This window comes from Lates calcarifer, linkage group LG16_LG22 (genome assembly GCF_001640805.2).
Source record: "Lates calcarifer isolate ASB-BC8 linkage group LG16_LG22, TLL_Latcal_v3, whole genome shotgun sequence".
In the NCBI taxonomy this organism is placed as follows: Eukaryota; Metazoa; Chordata; class Actinopteri; family Centropomidae; genus Lates; species Lates calcarifer.
This window is the reverse complement of record NC_066848.1, coordinates 13,265,749-13,289,285: the sequence shown is the minus strand read 5'-3', so window position 1 is coordinate 13,289,285 and position 23,537 is coordinate 13,265,749. Positions and strand designations below refer to the sequence as shown.

General features: G+C 38.0%; 2 protein-coding genes across 2 annotated transcripts in view; both read left to right on the top strand.

Annotated features, from left to right (window-relative positions):
* The first annotated feature begins 1,454 nt into the window (after positions 1-1,454).
* Positions 1,455-16,631, top strand: ifngr1l (interferon gamma receptor 1-like). Its single transcript, NM_001361161.1, has 7 exons — positions 1,455-1,632; positions 9,675-9,792; positions 10,430-10,611; positions 11,262-11,458; positions 11,690-11,858; positions 12,191-12,306; positions 12,431-16,631. Exons 1-7 carry the CDS (start codon positions 1,566-1,568, stop codon positions 12,800-12,802), a joined length of 1,221 nt encoding a protein of 406 aa, NP_001348090.1. The 5' UTR covers positions 1,455-1,565; the 3' UTR covers positions 12,803-16,631.
* A 783-nt stretch (positions 16,632-17,414) lies between these two features.
* il22ra2 (interleukin 22 receptor, alpha 2) overlaps positions 17,415-23,537 on the top strand; it is a 7,141-nt gene continuing 1,018 nt past the window's right edge. Inside the window, exons 1-5 of the mRNA XM_018696941.2 lie at positions 17,415-19,552; positions 20,009-20,129; positions 21,308-21,489; positions 21,889-22,031; positions 23,032-23,191. Of these exons, the coding sequence (XP_018552457.1) occupies positions 19,489-19,552; positions 20,009-20,129; positions 21,308-21,489; positions 21,889-22,031; positions 23,032-23,181 (660 nt within the window). The 5' untranslated portion in view covers positions 17,415-19,488 and the 3' untranslated portion in view covers positions 23,182-23,191. The remainder of the gene's footprint in view (positions 19,553-20,008; positions 20,130-21,307; positions 21,490-21,888; positions 22,032-23,031; positions 23,192-23,537) is intronic.

Genomic DNA, 23,537 nt, shown 5'->3' with positions numbered 1-23,537 from the left:
TTCAAGAACATTTAGCTAATAATACTTTTGTACATTTCTTGTGTAACATTTTGAATGCAAGGTTGTTTTTAGACTGTGGAAATTCTACTTTTATTTAAGAAAAGGATGTAAATACTCCTTCCAAAGGGAATTATGGAAGACAGTCTCGTATTAGTAATGTGTGTCTTCAGCTTTCTCCATCACTTTGGCTCCATCACTTTAGCAACGTCTCAGTTCACGACTGATGTTCATTTAAATGGCACCAGTGCATTTCCATATGATGGAAAAAATACAGTCTCAAGCCAATATATGCAAGGTCAGTGGTCAGTAGTATGTAGCCACTCCCATTCCTGTTAAATATCTGAGTCCACAAACACACACATGCATGCAGTACTTAACAGTGTAATTAGTTGTGAGGTGTTTGTTGTACATTTAGAAAAGCCTGCACATTCAGAATTTCAGTATCATTTCTCTACATACTGTAATTACTATGTGAGGCTTTAACCGGGATGTTTTACAACATTAAACAAGGGTTATAAGGCATAGGAGAATAGAGTTACCTTTCTCTGGCAACTTACACAAAAAGAAAAAAATGTATTTCATTATAAAGGACTACAGGATACGATTACACTGTTTTATTTGCACAGTTAAAGTGAATTTGTTTCTAAGAAGTGCTCGCCCAGGCTGTTGCAACATGATGCAAGCTTTGGAAATTTACAGGGGCACTTAATGCAGTATATACATATACAGTTTGTGCGTGTGTGTACACAGAAAAAAGGTACCCTGGGTGTCTATAGCTCCTTTATTCCCCTCACTACAAGGCCCCTGTGCACAGTATACAGTTACTATCACGTGGGGTTACACACACAGTGTTGCACCAGTGACACATGGTGACTTAGCTTTTGCTTGTCCTGGCCCCCAGGGTATGAGTCAGGCTTCCTCTGGGGTTCAGGTCAGTAAACTATTCATTCCAAATTATCTCAAGATGTTCATTTTATTAATGGTACCTTCCCTGATTTGTTTGTCTTTGTTTTTGCAATTGTTGTAAATTTTTTTGCATGTCTTTATTTATTATGTATTCATATGCTTTCAACATTGTATGTTTTCATTTGCACTTTGCACGTTTTACAAGGAGTGGCTATAGATAAAGAGTTACTTACATGCTTACTTTAAAAATGAAATGAGTTGTGTTAAATTGGTCAAATAAATAGCAAAAAATGTTATTATCATTTGAGGGAATGATTTGGGAATGTATCTAACTTTGTTGTGATGTTTAATTATCTCCACGGCACGTCTTTTTCTCAAATGTAACAGCGGCAAACTTGTATTTTGATGCGTTACTTAGATTTACGAGGTTTGGGAAAGGCAGCACCCGGGGCACGTTGCACGGTTTGTATCCGCCTTTTAGGAGCGTCCAGTGGAGGAGTACACCGACTTATACAGCAGCGCCTGGAGAGAGAGCTGAGTTTAACCCTGCGTGTTGTTGTTTCTCCGCAGCGTCACAATGAAACGTTTCATTTGTTAGTTTTATATCACCATACGTTATTAAAGTGTAACAGCAGCGAATCGCGGGTTGTAAATCGACAATGGATTCGGTGAGATTTTATCCCGTTTTCCACTTTCTCGTCTGGTTACCAGCTGCAGTGGCCCTGGGTAAGTAACTACGTTTCTCTATGTGCACTAGCTCCCACTCTTAATTGTGTGCTGAATCCAAACATATCCAACAGTTTGCGACATGGCAGCATAGTCTGAATGTTAGGATACTCTTTTGTATGTAGAGGTGAGACAAGGAGGGGTCGCTGGCCTCCTCCTCTTCACGGGAAAACACGGTGAATCCCTGCTAGCTAACCGTTAGCGACCTGCCTGCTGCTATCAAAGGAGGGAGTGAGTGGGTGTTTTCCTGTAACTTATCAACACAGGATGCGGATTCTTTGTGTGTGTGCAGGGTGTTTTTAGGTTAAAATAATGCGACATCGGCAGCCAGGGTTTATGTGAAGTCACTACGGCCAGCAAGATGTGCTCTTTCTGCTTCTGTTTGCACCTCTTGTTTTGATTCATGTCTAGTTCCTATTTAAGTGCAGAGGCTATGGATTGATCGTTGAACGGGCCTTCTGGGCCAGGTTGTTCAGGGGCCCGCTGGACCAGAGCCTTTGTGTTTGATATTTCTCATGGGAAAGTCAGTCAAATAACTATAATGACCATAAAGAGACCCAGAACAAAGAAAGTCTCCAAATGACCTAAGAAACACAAAACGACTTCCAAAAGACTGAAATCAATCTCAAAGAGATTGAAAATGATCAAAAAGTGAAACTAAATGAGTTCAGAGAGACACACAAGATACAATCTTGTGTGTCTCTCAGAGATACACAAGATAAAGACAAATGAGAGGAATACAAACAGATATAAAACAACCATAAACAGATGCAAAATAACCAAAAAAGATGTCAAATGACCAAAAGGGAATACTTTAAGACCAAAGAGATGCAAAATTACCAAAAAGAAAACACAAAATTACCAAAAAGAGAAACCAAACTACCACATAGACTCAGTATGACTAAAAAGAGATATAAAGCAATTAAAATTAGATACAAGAACACTAAAAAGATATACAAAGATATACACTTGTTGACCACAAAGAGACATGATCACGAAGGGGCACAAAACCACTACAAAAAGACACAAAATGAGTGTGAAGACACAGAGCAACCGCAAAGTTACTTTCTTCAGGGTACAATGTGTGGGGGGCTCTGTGCTCAGGGCCTTGTTGCCTCATAATCTACCTGTGGTTAAGGTGCTAAGCTAAACATACATCATCTGCTGCATCTTACCATGTTAGGTAATTGCCAAGTCCTTAGTTCATTTGCTATCAGTCATTGTTGTTTATTATTAATTATTAGTAATATCTTTGATTGATGTTTGTCATCATTGCCTTTTTATGGCCTTAGTTGTTTGATTTTCACTTGTTTGTATTGCCTGTGCTGAATAAGCTAATGGGTGGGGGGGGTTTCTTTGTTTCCTCTTTGTAGTTTTCAGTATTACACAAGACTGTGGTTGTGTAAGGTATTGCTTTAGTAGTTGTCCAGTTTTTTTAGTAAGAGGATGTTAGCAGATTCGTTATGTATCCAGAGGAGTGGGAAACAAACCCTGCACGATGCAGAAACACCTGCAGTTGTACAAAGGAAAAGTACAAAAAAAGAAATATGACATATCCTGCAATATGCAGGTATCAGTAGATATTTCTGAGAATGAGGAGCTTTGAGTTTGTGAATGTGTGGCATTTTGCTTTATTTGATGTAAAACACTCATATAGAGAACAGCCTTAAGAGGGAGGGAGGAGACAAATGATCCAGAGCAATTAAAATTTGAAAACAGGATTCACAACTTAGGGTGTTGCAGTGACTGAGATCGTGCTGGAGCCAAGCGGATGTCTAGACAATGCTTCAAATATCAGTTTACGTCAGCTTTGCTGGACCCACTCAGTGGAATAATGCTTGTGATTATAGCCATTGTGGACGATGGTGATAAGGGAGTGTCTGCTTTTGGAACATAATCAATCATCATTTAAAGAGGCATCAAGAGAATGTGTATCGATCCTCTGCAGTGTTGTGGGAGTTGGTAGAGCTAAAAATAATGCGTGTAGCCTCTGATGATGCATTGTATTCAGCACTAAGCTCAACCTTAAAAGCCATCCAGACTGCATTACAGATGCATCGAGACACTGGTCACATCGACTTGGTACCTGCATGGTGAGAGCACAAACCCATCCCTGATCACCTTGAAGGATCCCTTTGCCATCTCTCTAATCTGCATGTTGATGCTGAAAAACTGATGTTTTGATAACTGATTAAGTCAAATTTCAAGCAAATCAATCTCAGCTTTCCTTTATTCTAGTGTGTGTTTTCTGTCTTGTTAATAAATAATGAAAATAATTGTTAAGTGCTGCAGTTCAGCCTGAGGTGAGGTAACCATTACAGTCTTCCTCTTCACAGCCTGTGTACTTTTTACTGTTTACTTAAGCAGTAGTCATGTGTAGCTTCCTCAGACATGAAGTGAAATTTGTGAGCGGAATTGAAATACTCTCAGGGTGAAGGAAATCTTGAGAGCTGGTTAACTTGAGATGGAAGAGGTTTCAGGAGATGTAGATGTTGATTATTGAAGAGAAACTAGATGAGCAAGACAAGTTAATACTGTGCAGTTATCGTCCTCACAGGGAGCAGTGAAAGTCATGCAGAACTCATACAAAACTTACCTCACATCCAAATAAGCATGTATGTCATGGTATCAAATCGCATTCACCAAAGTCACCCTGTGTATTTCATGCAATACTTTTCTAAGGGAAGACCCTCTGTCCCGGAGCTGAGGGGCACCAGTGCTGTGACTCTCCTTGGTCCATCATATCTTTATGACCTTGGGTGTTTTATGACAACTGCTACTGGTCCAGCTTAGCTTAACTCTATCAGTGTCTTCACTTCTTATTCCAGAGACAGACAATGAACTGTTGCTTTTGGAGCCTACTGGAGAGTGACCTGTGGAAACACTGCCTATTATTTCCCAGTTCCTCCAGATTGAGAAGCTGCCAAAGAAAAAGAATTTTCTTTTGCCTGTTGTAAACTGGTGTTGGTTTCATCTGACGCTGACACAATCCTGACGTCCCAAGCTGATGTGAGTAGTCTGTATCTGGGTCAAACCAAGCGTATGTTAAAGGAACATAAAGAGGGGTCGCTGGCCTCCTCATGTTCACAGGAAAACATGGTGAATCCCTGCTAGCTAACAGTTAGCGACCTGCCTGCTGCTATCAGAGGAGGGAGGGAATGGGTGTTTTCCTGTAACTTATCAACAAAAGATGTGGCTTCTTTGTGTGTGTGCAGGTGTGTTTTTAGGTTCAAATAATACTGCGACATCGGCAGTCGTCTCTAGGGTGTATGTGAAGTCACTATTGTCAGCAAGATGTGCTCTTTCTGCTTCTGTTTTGCTCTGCACATCCACCTCTTGTTTTGATTCATGTCTAGTTCCTATTTAAGTGCAAAGGCTATGGATGGATCATTGAACGGGCCTTCTGGGCCAGGGACCCAAGTTGTTCAGGGGCCCGCTGGACCAGAGCCTTTGTGTGAAGTGCTTGATGATATTTCTCATGGTTAAGTCAATCAAATAACTATAATGACTATAAAGAGACCCAGAACAAAGAAAGACTCCAAATGAACTAAGAAACACAAAATGACCAAAAAGCAATACTAAATGACTTCAGAGAGACACACAAGATACAAATACAAATGAGAGGAATGCAAACAGATGTAAAATTTAAAAAATTAAATTAAAAAAGAAACACAAAATGGCCAAATAACCCAAAAGAGATACTAAACTACCACAGAGACTCAGTATGACAAAAAAGCAACTAAAAAGAGATACAGCGGGGTGAGCTTCAGTGAAGCTGCTAATTCATCTGCAATCTTCACATTGACATGATATCAGATGGATGTGTGCAGACAGCAGGTTAGTCAAGAGAAAATCTGAAATAGCCCATGAAATAAAAAATAGCAGTCCAACATTAATCATTATGGGTTTTTTTTCAGTTTTGTGGACTGGGACTTTCAAATTTGACAAGATGATCCCCAAAAAGTCAAGTGCCAGATACGTCAAAGGAAACCGGTACATTATAAATCCACGAGTTGCTGTGGCCCGTATAGCCAGTCATTGTCTATTTTCCTTTTTAATGTCAACACAAAGATATGATTCTGTGTATTGTGGCGGAGGTGTGTATACTGTAACCTGTACATCGGTTAGACAGGGGGTCTTGTGGGCACATCTGTTGACCTCTGGCACAGTGTATGATCACATGCTGTGTGGGTTTGATCTTTCTGCCTTGGCTTTCACAAGCTCTAGATTTGTTTTATACAATGAAGAGCGTAGACACTTTGCCATAAAAATGGAACAATATCTTATTGTGTTGTGTAGTGTTGGCAGATGAAACTGGAGACTACAGTACTGAGATATTTAAATGTTTAGTAATCCCCCGATGCCTTGTACATAATTATGATGAGTCATATACGATAGGCTAGTGCAACTTGTGGCAGTACTGGGGCTTTCCTACAAAACTTTGCTTTCATTTAGCCTTTGAGTAGATTTGCCATTTTAACTTAATAGCTCTCTGCGCTGCTAGTTGTGGAGATCATGAGATCGAGAACAATGAATAAACAGCTATTGAACAGTTTACCAGCTAGACATTTTATAAGAAATTTAATGGCCATGGTTGGTTATTGTTCTTTGGTTGCTTACTGTAATTGAATAATTTTCTGAGCAATTCTTCAAGTAAAAATGTCAATTTCAAAAATTTAAATGACCAGAGTCCAACTAAAAAGCAGTTTAATTAGAATATTATTGGGTTTAGGACTGTGGGTCAGACAGAACAAGAAATCTAGATATGTCAACCAGAGCTGCAAAGTTATTTTCATTATCTCCTGAATATTTTCTTCACAAATTGTGCTGTCTATGAGATGTAAGAAAAAATGTGATGAAATGCAAATGCAAATCACAACATGTTGATGTCTTCACATTTCTTGTTTTGTCTTACCAAAAGCCCAAAACCCAAAGATATTCAACTCTCTGTTAGATAAAATCCTGCCATTTGTGGAGCTGGAACCTGAGAATGTGTGGAAGTGTTTTCACAATCTTTGCTTGAAAAATGACTGAAAGGATTAACTGACTGCTAAAATAGCCGCTGATTATATTTCTGTTAATCAGCAAATTGTCTGCATGTTTCTACCTGGGCTTTAGAAAATGGTGTTTGGCATTTTAAACTATGTTTTAAATAACTCATTGAGAACATAATATGGCAACAGCTTGACGCCGTCATCTAATGTCTGACCTTGATTGCATTGTTTTGCTCTCAGTGGGGAAACTGAAGTACCTACAAGCCTTTAAATGCTACTGACGCACACCAAAAAATCTCAACATGTTACCCCCTGTGTCGAAATCACCCCACTGACTTCCTATACAGCACAAAGTTCAGTACATATCCTCTTCCTCGTCCACAAAGCATTAAACATCCCGGCCCCACAATATTTAACTAACTGCCTATATTCCAGCTAGATCACCCTGATCCTCTTGATACTGGCCTTACCCAAAAATACAGTTAAATTCCACTGTGGTGGCTTGTAGTTACTCACAAAAAGTCAACTTAAAACCTTTTAACTGTCCCAGACTTATGGCTGACTCCTTGTTTCTTTTCTGTCTTTTTCTCTCTTCACTTCTCTCAGTTTCGTCATTTTTTTTTTATTTGTGTGCGTACTTAAGTGATGTAACTTGTATGTTGCAATTTCTTTTCTATTTTAAAGCAGTGAATCACATTGAGCTGTGCATTGGGTACCGAAGTGATCAGTAATGTTAATTATTATTATTATTAAATGGGACAGAGCCATTTGTGTCTGTTGCTGTGTTGACGCAAACTGTTGTGAGAAAACATATAACAGATGTCTTTGGCTCCCACAGTTTACATGAGTGACAGGAAAGCCATGTGAGCTGTGTAGCTTTCTGCTCTTTGTGGTTGGATAGGTGATATATGTTGTTTTGTTTTGTTTTTTGTTATTTACTGTATTTGACGTTTTGTCCGTTTCTCGATGAATGCGAATATATTTGTGCTTTGTTCAGTTTGTGCCTTTGTCTTTAGTAACCTGTCCATCGCTTGTGTTTTCTTCCTTTTCCTTCCTTCTGTAAAGCATTTTGAAGTGACTGTCAGTGGCTGTGGTTGAGACGAATTCTCAGTTTTACCGAAAGTACCAAGGGAGCTTTACTGTTAATGGTATTGGAGTTTCATCTCCAGTTTGTTACAGTCAAAGATATAAAAATGAAAGTAGAGTACAGTTTCGAATAAAAATATCAAATGTTCAGTTTTCAATGATAAATTCAACCAGAGAGGAAACCATTGAATAAAAACAAGGGAACACCATTAGGTATTAATATGAAGACATAAACGGAATATGTGGTGACATGTGGGATAATGTAAACCTGTGATACTTGCATGCCAACATTTAAGTACATAATTGTTTTGTTGCACATGATTATTGTACAACACATTGTGGGTCTTGCTGCTTTCTATGCAAAATAAACATCTCTCTACATGCATGTTTGTGCAAATGAGCTGATTTTGAAAGTGTTTTGCAGCAGCTCTCAGGGAAGGTTTTCAGTCATTTTGCACACATCAAGTGACCTCCTTTTTAAGTCTGATAGCATCTGCTTTCTCTTCCTGCTTCTGGATGATGGTTTTGCTTTGTAGGCACAAATCTATCAAGCATGTCTGCTACTGCTACTGTTTTTTGTTTTTTGCCTCCATAAGGTGACACTTAACACCCTGCTTCACTCATGTAAACTTTTCAACAAGCCCAGTGTTTAGTAAATTTTCCTCAGTTGGGGGTTTGATCTTATTCCAAAAGTTGACATGTTGAATTTTTTGCAACTATCTGATTGAACGGAGTCCCTTTGTTTTGATTTTAAGTGCATGAAAACTATGTAAAAACTGTCAATTTTAAATCTTTTTTTTTGGTGTACATAAAACAGGATTTAATAGGTGAAACCTGCTTTAATAAGACTGTGAAGATATGTTGTGTGGTATATTTGCTGTGGTCTATGTACAGAATTTTTCACACTTTTAGGTCAAGTTCCCAAAATATCTATCAGCCTGTTTAGATGATAAAATGGAAGTTAAAACTGTTAAGTAGTGTGGTTAAGTGTGTGAGTGTGTTTCAAGCTACCTTGTGGGTAGAGGCCTCAGCAACCAGTTTTCACCGTTGCGGTTATCACTTTTTTTTTTCTTTACAGTATGCAGCTATCTGTGATTTCTCTTTCACTCTTCTCACATCTCTATATATTCTTTAGCCTCTGTGTTTGTCTGTGGGTGTATGTTATCATGTGCATGCACGTAAATGTTAGTTGGTAGAGGAAATGAAACTGAAATATGTGGGGGTTCTTTCTTTTTTTTTGTGAGTGGTGACTCATAAATATGAGGGTGTGTTCAGTAACTTACCTGAAACGATAATTGAAGCCTGTATTATCTTCTTTATTGAAGTTTGAAATGCCAAACCAGGACAAAGAGCAGTTTCATTCACTTAGTTTTCTGGTAAACTGGATTTAGAGTCCATTTCATGGCCTGAAGCTGGAGTGCTAGCCATTATTACCCCACCGCTAAAATTGATTTATACCTGCAATTTGTCTTCACTGAAAACCAAATTATGCAGTGTGCTGTTGAACACAGTGTTACGGGTAATGTGTCTGTGGAAAAACACTGCAAGCGGCTGACTAGGAGTATATTATGTACCAGTTTTCATGCAGTGCCCTCTAGTGGAAAGTTTATGGTAATGAATACCCAGCCACCCTCGCTTTTACAGACTCAAACTCATTGACAAGAAGGACAGTGTGAGGGTTGAGATGAGTCTCTAAATTACCTAAATATTCATAAAGGCTCTTCTGTTCAGAGAATGAGTTTCTCCTCTTTCAAAGGCTTATTCATTGTATTTCTGGACAGTATTCTGCTGCCGGCGGTAAAAGAGTTCTGTTGTTAAAAGGGGAGGTCGACCTACGATGTAATAATTTGGTGACCTGACATTAATTCCATGGTTTTGCTTTGGTGTTCGAAGAAGTTCTTTGTCCACTTTGAATGACTGAAAATATCTGCAGTCTGACATCTGTGTCTCTTGTTTCCACAGTCGAGGTGCCGTCCAATGTGACCTTTCACTGCCACAACATGCACAACATTCTGGAGTGGAGTTACAGCCAACACAGGCCAGGGCTTCGATTCAGAGTTGATATCTTGCGATATGATGGGTATGTAAACAGGTTTTTGTGTCTCTTTGTACACATTACTAGTTTTGTACGTTGTGTTGTCACACTGTAGTTTAAATCATTTATCCACCTTCATAATCCTGGATCAGGCCTTGGTTTTACATGTACAGTGCACAGTTATTGAAAGTACGCACTGTGGAAGTGTGAATTGAATTGTTCATATTTATAATCTTTTAATTAAAGATAAAAATATCCTCTCTAATGGCTTAATAAAGTTTGGTGTTATTAACATTTATATATATATATATATATTATATATTATATATAACAGATATATAACAAAATGTTTATTATTGGTTTGTGTTTATTCACAGTGTGTTGTATAGCATTTATGCTGTACATATGATTATGCGTATGTACAGCAGGTTTTAATCTATAACTGTGACTAAAACTACTGTAGACATGATTATAGTGTACTGTATACTTTCAGTCCTTTCTGTTGGTCTGAATTTCGCATAATGTAACCAATAGTATTTTTTCATTTGATCCATCCTGCCTGGTTAACACTAGCATCTTTCAAAGTTCACACCTCCAGTATGTAACACAGGCCTTTTGCTATTGATGTGTAGTATTCAGGCCCAAGCTAAGATAACTTGTCTTGTCCCATTTTTTTCTCCAGTAATGCTACTGAGTTTTGGGTGGACTCACCAGCCCTACAAGCCAATTTATCATTTCTCTCTGATCCAAGAAATGAGTACAGTCTCCAACTAACTGCTGTGATGGGTGAGGAGGAGTCCGAGCCCATTCCTACCGATGGAATCAGTTTCAGCTATTTCATGAACTCTCTTGTGCCTCAGAAATGTAAGTAGTGATGTCGGAGACTGTTGAAAATGTCGAGATGCTGTATTTCACCTAATTGCCAGATCCATCCTCTGGGCTCCACAAATGTCTCTACAATATTTCATGGCAGTCCATCCAGTAATTGTTATTGGACTAATCAATAAAAATCAGCCATTTGTTGGTCCTTTTTTGCAATTGGGTTGTAGTCTCAAATCGTAAAGGAAACTGTATGACTTGCAGGCAAAGCCTTTGGTAAAATCACTACGAACGACACTAGAATTTGTGGCATTAAATAACGTGCATCAGCTGCCACCATGTTTATACATTTTCTACTTGTATATTGATTTTTGCGAGTGACACACCATTTAAAAAAGTGGACCAGAAACATTTGGCGCAGGAGATGCGCCTGATTTTACTATGGATGTAGACAACATTGATTTCATAATACTGACAAATACAGATAACATTTTAAAAGAGACAAAAAAGATAATGGAGGATGCCCCCAGTGCACTTTAGTGAGAAATAATGACTCTAAACATAATTGTGTAACATATGATTTAATATTGTATTTGGGTTCAGGCTGTAACATATCAAGTAAAAGTTAGAATCCAACATGAAATCAAGGTTCAGCTGACAATTAATGTTCGTGCAATGTTTACGCTGGCTTCCAGGTTATTTGGACCTCCCACCAGTCAATGTCACTACTCAACCAGATGACAAGATCCTATTCCGCTTCATCCACCCTGCACTGTGGTACGGCCAAAGGTTGACTAGCAGTCAGAATCTAAAACCACGACAGAGGAAAAGCCATGGCGCACAGCACAACAAACTGCCTCTATTCAAATGCAAAGTTGTGATCGACGGCCAGGTCAGACTGCACACATCTTCACATCTTCGACAGTTTGTTAGGACATCGATGATGCAATAATCGCAGAGGAAAGTAGCTGTAGACTTTCTGTGTCCATTTCCATGTACAATTATTACATAGTCAAATAATAGCATTGTTTATAGAAGCAGGAAATACCTCTGTTAATGTAGCATCATAATTTACTAGTGTGCTAGTTTTTCTGGAGCCTCACTGTTTGTTGTGTGTGTGCAGAAGGAGCCACCCCATCATTGCCACTGTGTGGAGAGTGTGTGTGAGGGAAAGCTTCCAGTGCACAGTTCATTGGAGAAACACTGTCTGAACATTACGGGAGAGCTGGAGTACATGGCAGTTAAATCCTCACAATTATACTGTGCCATGCCAATTTCACCTGAGCAAAACAGTTGAGTAAAATTGTATTTATTTATTCATTTAATACATGTGGCCTGTCATATTTTGTCAGTTACGAGATATTGTGGTTTGTGGAATCTGCTGTGCTATTCACCGTACAAGCAGAAGAGTGCAGGCTGAATGTTTGAAAATCTGCTGCTGGACACATTTTACCCTGGAGTGCATTTGAAGCCTACCTGACAGTTGTTTCACGAAGGTCTTCATGCTTTTTTGCTGTATTAGAATAAAGCAAATCACCTGCTACTTAGTTTAAGTCAGACAGCTGTTTATATATAATGGCTATTTGTCTTTAAACATTTTCACTTTTATATCTGTTTTATCTAGAACATATCATCTACATCGTGGTCGGCTTGTTGAGTGTGTGTGTGGTTGCTTTTGTCCTCTTCTTGGTGTACCAGAAGAAGACCAGGCCCTCATCTGCTTTACCAAGTCCTTTACGTGTAAGTTCATTCCACCAAATCAGATTTTATATGATGAGCCTCATTTAAATGTGCATTATTCCATTTCATTGTGCTGAAATTTCAGCACTGATCTAACCTAACTATTCCTCTTTGTGTCTTAAAGTCATTCAGCAAAAATATACAGAACACCGCGGGACCACTTCAGGAGAAGATCACTGTGGAAAAAGTGGAGCCCTCCTCTCCTACACCTCTCCTGCCATACCCAGAGGAGAATGGATTCACACCGGCTGTTACTCCCTCCACTGAGGATCAGTTCCGTATGCCCATCGGGGTGTCGCCGCAGGATGAACAAGCAGATGATGACATTGAGGTAGGGGAATCAGGTTATGAAGAACGCGGGTACATGGGAGGCAAAGGCTTGGATGAAGATGAGATACTTGACCCCTGTCTTGGCCCGTCTGGTTACGAGAAACGTGACGTTTTGGTTAAAATGGGGCCAGATGATCCAGCTGAGGGCTACCGCGGTAACCTCTGAACATGGCAAACCCCTGTATCATGTATCGTTAGAAAAGAGTCTTAAGCTGTTAAGACTGGAACCTGCAGGGGAGCTGTTGTTACAAATATCTGTTTGTTTGGTTTGTGTCGTTTCCTTATCAATGCCAAGTTAAAGGTGAATCAAAAACTTTCCTCCTGCACTTATTGGTATTTACATTAATATTTCAAAGCAGTTCAAAAAAGCAGCATTTGTTGTTAAATTCCCACAGAACAATTGCAAGTCGCAAGATAACACAGGGCATAGCAATTACCACCAGACAGCATAGTAACACTGTACATCTGTAAGTTACCTCATCTCTGATATTTTGTGTCCTTTCTGCTGCACCAACAAACTTTGCATGCCTAGCACTGCTACTAGGTGAGAGAACATCTTGCTCATAATACTCTGGAATTAGATGCATGATGTATTTACAGTATATTTATATACCAGGTGCTCAAAGGGACTTTAAGTGCATTTAACTTAGAAGAAGTTCCAGCTTGTGGTGTTGAGGTAACTACTGTTAAGAAAATCCATCATCTCTAAGGGAATTATAAGCAGTATCCCCCAAAAAACAGACTGCAGTAAAGTGTTTTCGGCTGCAGCAAATCAGTAAACTGTCATACATGACGACATTACATCTCGTCTTGACTGTTAAGCTTCTCCCTGCTCTTGCATTGTTAAAAAAAAAAAAACATTCCATCAACTTGTGCAGAATGTATTGTCCAGGATTTACTGCTGCAAAAGAGCGGTATGATTAAAAGAGACTAAAAGACGTCCGTCACTGGTTACCCGCTACATTTCACGTCCCTCACATCCACAGATACAGACATGTGCGCTTATTTTATTCTGGCGGTTTTGTTTATTTATTTATTCTTTTTTTCTTTGCAAAGGTGCTTTTGACAATGAAAACAAAGGTCATTGATATTTTTATTTTTAGATCACTGCCAACTGCCCTACCCCTTGAATTATTTTATTCTCCCCACATGTCAGAACAAACAAAATGAACAAACAAAATGAAGAGAAAGAGAGGAAAAAAGCCCAGAATGAATGTGTTGCACTATATTAGAACTGTTCCAACTCGAGCAGTGTAGCCGCCTGTCATGCTGTCTTAAAATGACCGAGCACTTTCATATTATGTGCCATCATCATGGCAAAGACAAAGTCAAAGAGTGGTGCATTTGTTCTCAACACAAGTGAGCAGTGTTTACTGAATCATCTTTGAAATTCATCCCATTGATGAAATTAATTTATAGAGGCGAGACCTCGTAAATAATTGTTGGTGGGCTAAAAGGAAAGATGCCTTAAATATATTAAGTTACTTTTAAATGTAGTTGATCATTGATCAACAAAAACAAGAAAAAGCCTATAAACATACTATAGCAAAGTGAGTTATTATTAAATAATGACAGAGTCACAGTGTGATGTGTAAAGTGGACTGATTTGCCTCACTGATTTACCTCAGTAAGTGAGCTTTGACCTTCCATCATGTACATACTCAACATTCAGAACTTACTTCAGAACTGACACAAGGACTCGAAGGGACTTGACCTAGTAGTCAACAAAAATGACATGTACATACTGTTTCATAATCCATGTGCCTAAGTCTCTGCTGATTTTGGAAAATAAAAAACAGCTTTTTTTGAATCATTGATATTTGTAACAGAATTTTAAAAACTGATATTAGAGCGGTTTTTGCATTTCATTTTGTTCTCAGAAGTATCTTTGTTATCAAAAGGTGGTAAATGCCTTGTTTGTGATGACCGTAGTTTTAACTGCTAGCACCTAAGCTTTGTCCCATTAGGCTGCTGTTTACTGATGAGTGGATGCAGTATATTAACAGCAGATGTGCAGCCATTTTACAGCCACTTCATGTTGAGGTTCTCAGTTTGAGAAATTAAATGGGCATGGATAGACTATTAAGTTTGTTTGAATAGTTGGGATATTGCCCTGCATGCTGGAGGCAGACCTCTTGTCGCTGGCATTTATTCTTTGCAGGCTGTTCTGTACTTGATTCTGTGGACACAGCCTAGGTATAAACTAAACTGATATAAAATAGATAGGGAGTTCCTTATCAAGAAAAATGAAACTTGTGAATGAAAAACAGAATTTCAAGTCTTTTTTTTTTTCAGAAAATGCTTCGATATCACTTTTTTACTACAGAATGACAAAACCGTTTTTAGAAAAAAGATGTTTTTCATTTTCTGATTATCAATCAATCGAGACGGAGGAACATGAATTTTCCATAAAAAAATCAGTCCATCTTACAGTAATATCTATTCACACCTGTTGCTTGCATGCATGCAAAGATTACTGTAGTCATCAGTTACTGACCTGAGTGGTCAAAATACTGTATTTGCTGTGAAATAGTGTGTCTTCTAAATGTCCTTGCGCATTTGCACTTCTGTGTTGTCTGTGATTCAGATGCTAAGTTTCTTATTAGATTTGTAGCACCTTAAAGTCCCTGGAAAGCATTTGTTAGAGAATCTTTAACTATAATGTGACAGTTTTTGCTGAGTGAAATATGTGGATGAGTGTAGCCACAAGATGAATTTGATCAAGTCCTTGACAGCAGATTTGATTAGATCCCTGATATAGAGGATTGTTGGCTCCTTTCTTCACCTCCATCATCTGCCACATGGAGGAGGAGAACAAGGGAGAAATTAATTAATTCTGAGTTATTTTCTCTCATGAAATGAGTGGCTATTTTGCTCAGAGGATAAATTGAAGTGCTGTGATGTGATATAACATTATACGTCTATTAGACTTTCGGCCTTACTGTTGTATTTTTATTCAGTTTTGAACTGAATGCCTTGTACATATGTTATGTATACATACATAACATTGTATTTTGTGTTAATGTGCAGTACTATGCAGACATTTTAGATATTAAAAGTAAACTGAGGATGCTTTCAAAATTGATGACATGAATAGTTTTGTCCTGTGAACTTCACACAAAGTGCAGTTAACAGAAAAAAATTTTAATGGTACTTGTCAGGTAGGTTGTTCCAAGCATCTTGGAGGACTTGCCACAGTTTTCCTGTGGATTTAGGCTGTTTAACTGTCTTTTGTTTCTTAATGAAATCCCAGACTCACTGACATGATGTTGAGATCAGGGCTGTGGTTGAAAAGTCAAAAAGATGTTCTCTCCTTGCCAGTTTTCATTGGCTGCTAGAGAATGTAACGAAAGGACAATTCACAAGGACTTAAGAAAAGATGACTGTGGTGCTTAGAGAATCCTCCTTGAGAATGCTCCATGTTTCTGTCTCTGAAAATAGTTCTTTATGACCCTGGCTATATTTTAGGGGTCAGTGTCCTGCTGCAGAAATCTGCTTCTGTGATGGTATTGCATTATAGTGAAAACTTTTGCACTGTACTGTCTAAAACATTTGCACAGTACTGTATCTCCGAACATCCCAGATTTGTTAATGTCCATCCTCACAGTAAATGCACTATCTCAACAAATCAACAACAGACTTTTTTTTTTTGTAAATAATACTGATTATGTAACAGGAAAAAATGGAGTGTATGTGCAAGATTTTATGGTCCACCTCTTTCTAATAGACAGACAGATCTAATCACCAGTGTGAGTAATTGTCAATAATGTTTGTGTATGTTTAGTCTGCTTTTCAAAAAGCGGCTAACTGCAGCTAGCCGCGATTGTCTCCAGTTTTCAGCTGCCTACTCGTTATTCACATACCTCCATCTATAAAATGTTTGCTTTGCTATCTGCAAGCTATTCTTTGTTTGATTTTTCTCATTGTTTTTTCAGCATTACATCATTTTAATAAACATGTGGATTTTCTGCCTTGTCCTGTTTCTGTCCTGTTCTAATGATGGATATCATTTGATAAATGTAAACTGAAGTTCATGTACAGCATCCTGCAATTCAGATAGTGTCCCACATCTTGTGTTGTGTTCACCACATTACTGTATGTGAAATGCCACCAATTAAGGAAGGGAAGTTGGTATTTCATTGTAGTTAGGCAGCCAAATTACAACTGGATTATTACTGTAGGGGTGACCTACTATTTAAATCACTATTAGATTGTGTCACATAACATTACCATGTAAGGGAAGAAGCACATATGCCATGATGCTTCATGACATTTGAGCAATCCATGTTCCTTCCTCTGAAACCAGTAATTTGAGCAATGAGGGAGATGGTTTTTTTTTGTGTGTGTTTGCATAAATGTCTGTTAGTTATATTTCCTTCCTCTTTGCAGTGTGTGTGGGCGTAGGGAGCCCTTATTGTTTCCAGTAACAGTCGATAACAGACTTCACTATTAGGTGTGTGTCCTCAATTGATTATGGTACCTGGACTGCAGGTAGAAGAGCGCAGGATTTCTAGTAATCCTCAGCAGTGGTTCCCAACCTTCTTTGCCTGATACCTCCCCAGTTAGATGACCTGAAATACCTCTCTACATGTTTCATACAGTTTAACTGTCAATGTTAAGTCATTACTTTTATTAATTTATTTTAGCCAGATATTTTTAAACATTTATCGACTACTTCTAACTAACAATTTTATCCATTACCTGTAACATTTTCACTATTTTTCCATTATGGATTTTTTTTTTTTTTTATTTTTTTTTTTTTTGTCCATTACTTTCACACATTTATCCACCATATAGCCAACCATTTTATCCACATCTTAGCACTAGGCTGCTTTTAGCTTTTCACTATTTATCCATAGTTTTTAGCTATTTCAATCACTTACCCACAACTTTTATCTTACTGTTTCAAACATTTATCCCAGCCCAACTAAACTAACTCCTCTTAACTTTTAGCTAGCTGTTTTAACTAGTTATACAGTACATTTATCTGTTACTTTTGTCTTTGACTATTTTTTATCCACTATCTTTAGCTCAACCATTTTCAGCTATTTCAATCATCTGTCCCATTACATTTAGCTTTTTCAAACATTTGTCAGTTACTTTTAGCTAATGTATCCATTTAGCCTAATTTAATCTCTTTTAACCATTTATCCATTACTTCTGGCTATTTCACCGATTTCCATTATTTGTAACTAACTTTTTTTCAACCATTGTTCATTGCTATTTGATTTCTTTTAGCTAAGGATTGCTACTCTTTATCCTTTACTTTTAGCTTTCCATTTATCTATTATCTACTAGCCTCTTTTTAAGCTTTTTTTCCACCTCTTATCCTTTATACTTCACTATCTATTGTAATCCAGTTCATTTATTTAGTAGCTATTTTAAAAATTATCCACTGCCTTTAGTTATTACAAGTACTGAGTATGAAGTGCACAAAAAGAAGTAGATAATGATGTTTCCCCTCCTCTTTTTTTCTCTTAACAGGTAGTTGTTGCACTGGCATTGAGAAGAAACATTTATTACGCAACACTTTTCCCATCAACTGTATTTACTGTATTTACTGTTTCCAGTAAATCATTTGGGGAGCAGATAGTTATCACTTGTTCCGGTAACAAATACCTGTAACTGTGTCAACCTGAAGCAGGACATGACAGTAATTCTCAATTTCTGAGAACGAGAGCCTTTAATGGGAATACATCCTTGCAGAACTCACAGGGCTTCATTTGAAGAATGTAATAATAGGCCCTTTTGACATTTTGACAAGTCACAGCAGGAGTAACACAGGTGTAAATTATACAAATTTCAGGTTCAGTTTCCTGGTTTTGTGCATACTGATTGACCATCATATGGTGTGGCTCACCGGGAAACTAGAATAGAGCCAACATTAAGACTTGCGCTTTTCCCTCCGTGACAAGTCAAACTTTATGCTGTGAAAAGGCTTGTTAAAATGATATACTCATGCCTTTAAGCCTTTGCTTTGTGTTCAGGAAAAAAACAAGTTATGCTCATCAAGTAAACACATCAGTCAAATATGAATTAGAATAAAGGATGAATTGACTGATCTTGGTTTTAGGTTTACTGCCAGTGTATCAGGAAAGCTTGGTTTTTGTATCAAAAAACTGCCAATTTAGGCAAAGTTTAACTGGTTTTTCCCCCCAATTGCACAACACAGAAACTAATTAGAAACATGTATGAAAAGCAAAAAACTGCAGTTCTGTTTCTAGATAATGTTCTATTAATAGAACTAAAGGAAAGAGTTCATGCATTTTTTCAGCTTTTGAGCAATTAATAGTCACATTTTTCCTTGCTATTTTTTAAAATAATTTTTTTAATGTATGACATTGTGTTGCGTGTCTGCAGCGTCTTTATACCATTGCACCTATCAGAAGCAGGAACAAAGACTCAGTCAGCCTCAAGACCAGAAAAAGGCTCAAGACTGTTGCAGGAATGTGGAGTCTTTATTGTTACTATTCAGTCAAGGAAATGTATCATTAGGCGTTTGAGGTTTGCAAACAACATGATGGGTCGGAAGTTGTATATAGACATACAATGTGATAGCACAGATAAGGCTGGAACATTGGTAAAGTGATCCATATGTTGTCATGGGACCCGTCACGCATAAATTGCACAAAATGTACTTCTGTAAAGAAAATGTATAATGACTTTGTTGAGCTATGTAATATTGCCTCAGTGTCCTCGTTATGTCAGAAAATGTCGTAAATGATGTATGCACAATGGAATTTCAAAAGGGGGAAGTTGAAGGCATGTTAAAGGTGACAGTTTTGCTGTCAGCATCAGTGGAGTGTGGCTCGGCGTGTGTGCGTGTATGTGTGTGCGCATAGCATCAACACCATGACCTGTCTGCTGCTCGGAGCCGTGTTGCTGGGAAACCTGGCCGCCTGTGTCACAGCACAAGGTAACATCTGATATATTTCTATTTCTGTTTCTAAGCTAAGAACAAAGAAGACATTTCACCTACTTTTAGCCTAAAGAATGACGTGAGAAATAAAAATACAGAGAGTAACGAGAGTGTGTAATGTGTTCTGAGGAACTACTTTTATGTTTACATATGGATGTGCAAAGGAATCCCGAATAAGTTGTGACTGGCCATTACTAGGTACACTGTTGTTATCCTGTTGTGTGTATATATTTATAGGATAAATCCAGGGTTGTGTGCATTCATTATTTTTTCAGTGTGGTGGCGCTAAAGCACTTTTCCCTTGCATTTTTAATGAGTTCAGTAGTTCTTGCTCTTTACTTGGGAGCTCCTGTACAGTGAACACTAATGGAATTTCACTACCTCCTTCATGAATTCAACTGATGCTCTTATCTACTGTAAACCACCACAGTATGTTATCATTAACCTCTTTAGATCCCGTGGTGCTTGCTCCACCTGCCCAGGTGAGGTTTGACTCTGTGGACTATAAAAACATCCTGCGCTGGACTGCACCCCCCAACAACAACTCACTGCAGTACTACGTCCAGTGGAAGATGTGAGACATTACATGCACATACTATACTAATTATACTTATTGTACTATACATTATACTTGGAAAAAAAGTAGCAATGCCATACTGTGGAAATGAATTATTACAACTAAAAAGTTTTCAAGCACTAAGCAGCAGAATGGCTCCTGTCAGTGTCACCTTACTACACCATATATTGTACTATGATGTTATAATTACTGATATATCTGTATGTAAGTAGTGTTTTACTATTGTAGCAGGTTGAGGTGGAACTAACTTTCACCACTTTATATACAATAGTGTTGTTATATATTTAAATATACAGCTTTTCAATTAATGTACTTAGTTACTCTCCACCACTGCACTCACTCTGTTTTGTTTTTTCTTTTCTGGTGAGTTTCTTTAGAGATTTGAGTTGTTTACAATATTCTCTCATTCAAAGATAATATATTAAACAGAAGAAGAAAGTGTCAGCGTTCATCATGAAACAAGAAAAGTCATAGACTTTTCTTGTTTCCACCATGTTATCTCTGCAAAAATCTGTATTCCAAATTTAGTCTCTTCCAAAGAAAATCCTTGAATTTTGAACTAAAGACTGGTACCTGTTAATAAGAGTCTTGTAGTGGAGATCACCCATAAGCAGTGTTGGAAAGAAACTAAGTGCATTCACTAAACTACCATACACAATTACAATTTAAGGGTACTTTTTTCTGCTACTTTATACTATGCAAATATTGTACTTCACTACATTTATTTGACAGCTGTAGTTAAAAATTCTCTGCAGATTCAGATTAGTGATACAGATGCATGAATTATCTGTATTATTATTATGTTTAGATAAATAAACTTTATCGGTACCCAGGGGGAAGATCAAAAACAGCAGTATAAACATCATTAGAATAAGTCTAGCTGCAACACTAAGGTGGTGTGCACATAATCTCATCAATAATTATAGTAAAATAATATATATAATTCTTAAAATGGCTATTTTTCATAAAGAGTAGTTTAACTTTTAGGACATTAGGTATATTAAAAGATCACTGTCAGTGCAGGACTTTTACACATACAGTAACACAGTATTTCTACACTGTGGTATTGTTACTTTTACTTAAAATAAGTAATAATCCATGTAATCCAGAATGAAATAAACAATCGCCTGCTGACATCTTGATTTAACACCCATGCTCTCTCTGTTTGTCCTCAGTTATGGTGAGCCTCAGTGGTTGGATGTGGACGGCTGTCAGGGGATCCAGAATCATCAGTGTGACCTCAGTGCCGTGACCTCTGACCTCAGAGAGTGGTACTATGCCAGAGTGCATGCTTCCTCTCTGCCCTCCAGCAAATCAGCCTGGGCCCTTTCCCCCAGATTCAGCCCCCGCTGGGACAGTGAGTGTTTACACACCACCACCTCCTCCTCCTCCTCCTCTTCCTCCTCCTCCTTACTGCTTCTACTGCTACTGCTCCTTGTAGTCATTTGCATCTTCTTATCTTTGTCTTCATGCTTCCCCAAACTGATGCAACAACAACACACAGAAGAATACACAACCTGAAACAGACACTATGAAACTAAATCTTTATTCTCCAAGGAGTGGAAAAGCACTCAAATATTTGACTCAAGGAGGAGTAACATTAAAAACTAAACTCAAGGTTAAAGAGTAGCATAACATTAAATCCACTTTTTAAGTTAGGAAGTGCTCATCTTCCTTTGTTTTAATTTGATTAAAAACAAAAGCAGCTACAAAATAATCACATCTGCTTCCTGCTTTCTTCTTGTACTATCTGCAGCCAAAATCAGTCCCCCTGCACTGAGGCTGAATGTCACAGAGCAAGGGATTGTGGTCCGTGTGAAGCCCCCCCGACTGCTGGTCCGGAAGATGCCCAGCAGTATGCACTACAACATCTACCTCATACCCACCAGTGGAGAGGAGGTATACACATGCACACGCATACACACAAATAATTTCTAACAACGTTCATACTGCACATGGTCATACACATATTGAATATATGACTTTGTGACAGACAACTGCAATATGGCAATAATCCAATAATCGTAGAATCTTTAATCTGCTAATAACATGGAAAACAATGTAAGGTCTGTGCACTTACAATGAATTAGTTCCAAATAATTGCCAGTGTAACCAGAGAGACAGTATCAGTGCACAGCAGGTCAGCTGAACATGCAACAGGCAAATAAGACTCAAGTTTCAAATATAAAATGAATATTTACTTTGCTTTAATTTACTTTGCTTTAATTTGAGCTTTTCTTTAAGCAACATTCTTATTTTCCAGATAGTTAGAATTAAATCATCTAAAAAAAAAAAAAAATTAAATTAACAACTAGCAATTATTTTCAGATTTTTTATCCAATCGTCTAATTTTAGGTGTCAAAAATGTCAGAAAAGGTGATGTTTTCCTATTCTGATCAGCTGTCCCAAACTTATTGAACAGAAGAAAACATAAGAAAATCCTCACATAGGAGAGGCTGGGAGAAGGAGGGTGATTGGTGTTTTTGCTCAACAAATGATTTAAACCATTAATTGATTATTTAAAGTGTTGACGATTAATTTTCTGTCAATCGACTAATCGATTAACTGTGTCAGCACTTAGTATATGTGGATTTTTCCTGAAGCCTGGAACAAAAAGAATTCAACAGTCACACAGTGTGTAGATACAGTGTGACAAAAGAACTACTACTATTACCATTACGCAGTAGAAGAGGAAGAAGAACACGAAGAAGGAGAGGAAGGAAGGGGAAGAGGAAGAGCAGAAGAAGAACAACAAAAATAAGAACAGTAACAACAACAAAAAAAGAGGAACAAGAACAATTTAAAAAAAAAAAAACACATAAAAAGGCTTGTTATGTTACGTAAAGACTGTTTCACATGTTCGACTGTGCATCATCCTGTCTTATTCTGTCCTCTTCAGGAGGTGTTTGAGATGGACTGTTGTTCTAACAAGCTGACTCTCAAGGAGCTTAAGCACAAGGCAAATTACTGCTTCCAAGCCCAGACCGTGATAACCTTGCAGGCCAAGAGCAGCGCTCGTAGCTCTCTGAAATGTGCTACTATGCTCTGATCACACACAGGTATGTTGACACACACACACACACACACACACACACACACACACACAGACATATCTGCATCATAACAACTGAAATATGTCTCCTGAAGCTGCCTCTCCTCTGTTGTTCTCTCTAGTTCAGTGCATATTACTGACACCAAAGTCTTTTAATTGTGCAGCTTTTATTAAAACAACAGAATCCCGCTGCAGTTAAAAAAGAAAAAAAAAAGTCACTTCATCCGTGAGAAAATGTTACAAGTGGCTGTTTTGTGTGATTGTGCATCGCACAGTATCGTTAGTGAGTGAAAGGTAACCTCTCCTTTGTAACAAAAGATTACCAAATGAGAAGTCAAGTATCAGCTGTCGCA

Bases quoted from the DNA above. Each gene is read 5' to 3' on its own strand.
- ifngr1l (NM_001361161.1), top strand. From the start codon at position 1,566: ATGGATTCGGTGAGATTTTATCCCGTTTTCCACTTTCTCGTCTGGTTA. The intron at 11,459-11,689 runs GTCAGACTGCAC...GTGTGTGTGCAG, and splicing joins AAGTTGTGATCGACGGCCAG to AAGGAGCCACCCCATCATTG. The intron at 12,307-12,430 runs GTAAGTTCATTC...TGTGTCTTAAAG, and splicing joins CTTTACCAAGTCCTTTACGT to TCATTCAGCAAAAATATACA.